Source organism: Priapulus caudatus, unplaced genomic scaffold (genome assembly GCF_000485595.1).
Source record: "Priapulus caudatus unplaced genomic scaffold, Priapulus_caudatus-5.0.1 Scaffold697, whole genome shotgun sequence".
Lineage (NCBI taxonomy): Eukaryota > Metazoa > Priapulida > Priapulimorpha > Priapulimorphida > Priapulidae > Priapulus > Priapulus caudatus.
Window position 1 is genome coordinate 206,198 of NW_014577758.1, and position 5,967 is coordinate 212,164.

Genomic DNA, 5,967 nt, shown 5'->3' on the forward strand with positions numbered 1-5,967 from the left:
GAGAGAGAGAGAGAGAGAGAGAGAGAGAGAGAGAGAGAGAGAGATAGAGAGAGCTGCGCGCAACGTGCGCCAATATAAACGGTCAATGATAGCTGTTATCTTGTTGTTTTCCGTCGGCTCGCTAACCGGCGGGGTACAGCGGGTGTAATAAGGGGGGTCGTTAGGAGGTGGGTGGCTGGGGGGCATCCAGCGTTGCGTGAGAAGTGGGATGTACGTCTGAATAACGATGGTAGGCTAAAGAAAGTGACGAGCAACCTAATGAGAGTCATGTGCGCGCGAAAGAGAGGGAATGAGAGACGGGAGCGTACAGGGAGGGGGAGGGAGAGCACGAGCGAGAGAGAAAGAAGGCGAGAGCACGCCAGAGAGCGCGAGAATGAAAGAACGAGATCGAGATAGACAACGAGAGCGAGAGCGAGAGAGGTGGGGAATGGGAGGCAAGCACAAAAGCAAAACGCCAGTATGACTTAGTAAAACGACAGCGAACGCCATCACAATTTGAAATGGAGCATTTTATTGATGTAGTGAACTGGGATTTGCCGCAGAAAATAGATTTTTCTCCTGTCGATACGTTCCGAACTGTTAGGTTACTCAGCGCGCGGGAATGGACCGACTAACGCTATAACTGCCACGGCCACGAAGTGAGGATGTCTAACAGACAGAACGGTTTACGCATCAATTCCGCTAACCGCCGAAGATAGATCCAGCTTCTGACCCACGACGTCGAAAATTGAAACCGACTGCCTGCCAAAATAGAAGCTGAAATTATCAACATCACTCGGCGAGGAGTTACCACGCGATGCGGCTGCTTCCCCCAGTAGGCGAGCTCCCTGATCGATGTGAGCATTCACGATTTTATGGCATATGATCGCACGCATGTGCGCGCCGCGCTCTCTATATACGACGCTGATCTATCGCTTCCACCAACGGCGGTCGCAGGTGTCTGAGACGGGATGCAAGATCGTGTTCTCCCTGTCGAACAGCTTCGACGGCTTGTTGTGCAGAGAGAGCAGAGAGAGCGTGTTGTCGTAGCAGACGCCTAAAGAGTCGAGAGCCTCGTGGAACGCCCCCTTCCTATTGCGATACGCCTGCGTGAAGTAGCCGTCGAAGGAGTAGGCATAGAAGGTCCGGGGTCCCATCTCCAAGAAGGAGATTCTCTGTAGAAGCGAGGGAACGATAAACATATGTTATTAGGCGAAATGTTACGACTTTTCTTATAAATAAACAACGATTATAAATAAAATCAGAACGTCGGCAAGATTTTTTTTGGACAAATGGCACACTCTGAATGCGTATAGCCATATAGTGTGAACAATATAAGATCCAGGTTGCACGCGGTTCTGAGGCGCAAGCCTTTAATGCATTTTTTTTTTCGTCATGTTTCTTCTGGCCTGCAGCCTAGGAACGCCATCTACTGGTGATTTCCACATATAGTTACTAGTTAGTGCGATATGTACATGCTAGCTAAACTCTGGACCCGCGGGTAAGTTCGCACGAAGGAGATATCGTATGGCGCGTACTGACATGCGTTACCGCTCACACCGAAAACTACGTGATTTATTTTGCCTCGAGTCGATAACGACGTTTCCCGAGCAATCGGAACTGAGGGTAAGGAGCATCGTGCAAATCTTAGTGAAAGAGAACGCGGATGAGAACATAAATCTCTGCTCGATGCATGGTCTGTATAGTATAGGATTCAATTCACTGCAGCGATTGCTCACGGAAGCTAACTCGCATGCGTGCAACCACGTCTCGGCAAAACTATATCACGAATAGTCCATAATAGAAAATTTTCTATTGATATCACGTAACAGTATGAAAGATTAATTCACGCGACGGATTTCCGGTTCCGGATCGCTGTCCCGGTTTGGACTTACAAGTTGCAGGCGTTTAGCGCCAGCTAACCTAGCGTTTCAACAGATCACTGGTCATTATTCTACGGGGATCGAACAAGGAACCAATATAAGAAGCCTGAAAATAAACTTTATCTCAGTTAGATCCAAAATAAGTAACTTATTTTTAGAAGTAGATAATAGGTTATAATAGAGAATAGAAGTAGATATAGTATATCTACTTCTGTTATATTGGATCTAACTGTGATAAACTTTATTTTCATGTGAACTATAGAGATGAAATGGAATTATTCAATCAATATATATAATAAGGTTTCCTATTGGCTGGGTTCTGATTAGCGGAAACTGGATCGACCAAACTTTAAGAGGTCCAGCGATTTTAGGAGCAGATCGATCCAGGACATCACCCCGGAACTATAGCTAGCTTGTCGCGGTGATCGGACTTACAGAGTCCGCGGGTAGTTCAACTCCTAACATGGCCTCTGCAGAAGGCGTCATCATCTTGAACTCCTTATCGCATTGTCCTTCGGCGGGTTGCGTCCTCTGTCTAACGCTCAGAATTAGAGGTCCCTTCGGCCTGAACTCTGGCTTTTTCTTCCTGATAACTTTAAATGCAGAATGAGTGGCAATCAGTCATGTGAATTCTCTCGCTCACCCTCTCTCTTTTTCTCTGCGCACGTTGTTTGTTAAAGAAGAACGGTCAACCGCCGGCTAGAGGGGCGCGGAAGCTCGCGAAGAAAAACGAATGACCCCCAAATGACCCCTAGACGGTCGACCTAAAGGTCCGCTGGTGGCTGAGCCACATCAGGTCACTTATTCTCAACAGCTTAGTGAACCTACTGTAATACTTAGTGAACTTACTTATACGGGGCAGGGCCTTAATTGCTCGTAGAAACTGGTGTTGGAAAATGCTTGCGTGTATTATCCGTAGGTCTATCTATGATGGAGATTTACGCCTGAGAGCGTGTGGGGGAGGGTCGAGGGATCATGAAAGGGGTGGAGTTAGATCAGGGTGGGCGCAATGTGCAATGTAGCCACGATGCGTATGCTGTACGCTGTCGCGGTACGCTGCGATGTGCTTGCCTGATGGATCGCGATCATGAATATCGTAAAATGTCTTGTATTGGCCAGCGTCTACTACGAGATTAAATAAGTTAGTTGTAAGCTGCGGCATTTGGGAACTGGCTAACTATAGACTGCACTTACTATGGCCGCCGAGCAATAATCTGAAGGTAACATCAGGGAACACACTAGGGAACAAACAGCCCCATTACACACAGTGAATAGGGGAAGGCACAGCGATCATAGGCTAGCTCGATGGCCCGAACATGCAGGCTCTCCGACTGTTTCACGTAGTGAGAAGCAAGAAGGTAAACTGGTGTCTATATAAACATACAGGCTAGCTGTAGGCGTGTAACCCTTTGCTTTGCTTCACAAGCCCTTCACAAGCTTGCTCTGGTAAAAGTTCCACATGTTCCGTAGGCAGAGCTATAATTACTCCATCTTTAACCATCGTTCTGAATCAGTCTCGATCTTCGATTAGATCAAGGGAGGCCGGTGTTTAAAAGCAAGGATTTCTCGTGATTTTTTTCAAACCGCTTTCGTATTTTCTTGACCGTTCTGATAATTACCTGGCATTACTCCTCGTGCAACAGCAAGTATTTATAGTAAGGCTAACATATTATGTCATAGAACACTCACACATCATGTGCACCAATCTGCATAATATGTGCACCAATCTGCATTTGAAATTAGATTTGTTTACATGTCAACAAAAATAGCGCGTGATTTGTGATCGCGCAATATCCAATCGACCGGTATCCTGTCTCTACACTAGATATAACACATATGTTACCTATGTACTATATGACCTAAGTTATCTTTGTCTATATATCGAGACAGGTATATAACTCTATAAAAATTTGCGTCACGTAACTATACTTGCACTTGTTTTGTGGGAGCGTTTGAAAACTTAATTCTCGCGAATCTCAGGAAAACAGGCGCAAGTTTGCCATTCAATTACGTCTTTTTTAAACATATAACAGCACAAACTCGTAATAATTTAAAGTTATCAGTAACATATTCGTTGCAAGGTGAGACAAAATTTATCTACATTTTATAATTCCTTGTATTATTTGAATTCATTTTAGAGGTAATTTGTTTAAGTGGTAGAAGGAACGTGTTAGACAAGCCAGAGTTATACGTATTAAGTATATAAGTGCGCGAGGCTGGTGCGTTCCAGCTTTATGCGCGTGTATACGTACGATACTATCCGATACGATTTACGAGATATCGTATGGCGCTTACTACCATGCCGTTACCGCTCACACCGAAACCTACGTATTTATTTTGCCTCGATCATAACGACGTTTCAGCAATCGGGAACTTGACGGCGTAAGCCATCGTGCCAATCTTAGTCCGAAGACGAACGCGCATGGAACATAAATCTCAATACTCAGCATGTCTGTATATAATAGGATTCAATTCACGCACGGATTGCTCACGGAAGCTAACTCGCATTCGTGCATACCACGTCTCGCCAAAAACTATTATCACGAATAAGTCCATAAATAAGAAAACTTTCTATTTGATATCACGTAACAGTATGAAAGATTAATTCACGCGACGGATTCCGTTCCGGATCGCTCTGTCCCGGTTGGACTTACAATCAGGCTTTAGCGCCAGACCTAACCGAGCGTCTTCAACCACATCACTTCATTATTCTACAGATCGAACAAGGAACCAATTATAAGAAGCCTGAAATCAAACTTATCCTCAGTTAGATCCAAATAAGTAACTTATGTTAACCAGTAATAATAGGTTATAATAGAAGAATAGAAGTAAGATAAGTATATCTACTTCTGTTATATTGGATCTAACTGTGATAAACTTTATTTTTCATGCTGAAACTATACAGGAAATGGAATTATTCAATCAATATATATATAAGCGTTCCTATTAGGCGGTTCTGATTAGCACGCGAAACTGGACCGACCAACTTTTAAGAGGTCCAGCGATTTTAGGGCAGCAGATCGATCCAGACCATCACCCGGACACTATAGCTAGCTTGTGCGAGGATCGACTTACAGAGTCCGCGGTAGTTCAACTCCTAACATAGGCCTCTGCAGAAGCCTTCATCATCATTTGAACTCCTTATCCATTGTCCCTCGCGGGTTGCGTCCTCTGCTCTAACGCTCAGAATACGAGGTCCCGTCGGCCTAAACTCTGCTTTTTTCTTCCTGATAACCTTTAAATGCAGAGTTCATGAGTGCAATCAGTCATCGTACTTTCTCTCGCTCACCACTCTCTCTTTTTCTCTGCCACACACACACACAACACACACCACTCACGCACGCACGCACGCACGCACCGCACGCACACGCACGACGCCGCACACGCACACGCACACGACACCTAGCGCCGCACACGCACACGCACACGCACACGCACCTCGTGCACATCATACAACCACACATCACACACACTACACACACACACACACACACACACACACACGTACACAACACACACACACACATCAACACACATCAACACACACACACACACACACACACACGTACACACACACACACGTACACGTACACAGACACACACAGCACACACACACACACACACACCACACACACACAGACACACGTACACAACCACACACACACAGACCACACACACACACACACACAACACACACACATATACACACACCACACACACACACACACACACACACACCACATATAATATATATAATATTATATATAATATATATATATATATATGCTACGATTAGTCTAGCCCATCACATGTGACACTGAATCAACATCAGTGAACGCCGAAGATCTTTCCAGAATCACCATAACCTACTTCCTTTGTAATCACGTGCCCACCAATTCATGATATCCGTTAGCGATGTTTATCACTATTATTATAATGATTAAATTATTATTATATTATTATTATTATATTATTATTATATTATTACCCGTTTATGTTAGAACCGGAGGTTATGTTTTCACCGCGTAGCCATGATGTTCGTTGGATGTGTGTGGTGTTGTGTTACCATGCACGTGTTCAGTTCACTTCGCTAGGTGCGCTGGCT

The 5,967-nt window shown here is 44.7% G+C and overlaps 1 protein-coding gene across 1 annotated transcript in view; it reads right to left on the minus strand.

The window, feature by feature from the left end:
• Positions 1–490: 490 nt before the first annotated feature.
• LOC106812893 overlaps positions 491–5,967 on the minus strand; it is a 14,341-nt gene continuing 8,864 nt past the window's right edge. Inside the window, exons 7-8 of the mRNA XM_014816894.1 lie at positions 2,298–2,455; positions 491–1,154 (exon numbers count right to left, since the gene is read on the minus strand). Coding sequence (XP_014672380.1) covers positions 909–1,154; positions 2,298–2,455 — 404 coding nt within the window. The 3' untranslated portion in view covers positions 491–908. The remainder of the gene's footprint in view (positions 1,155–2,297; positions 2,456–5,967) is intronic.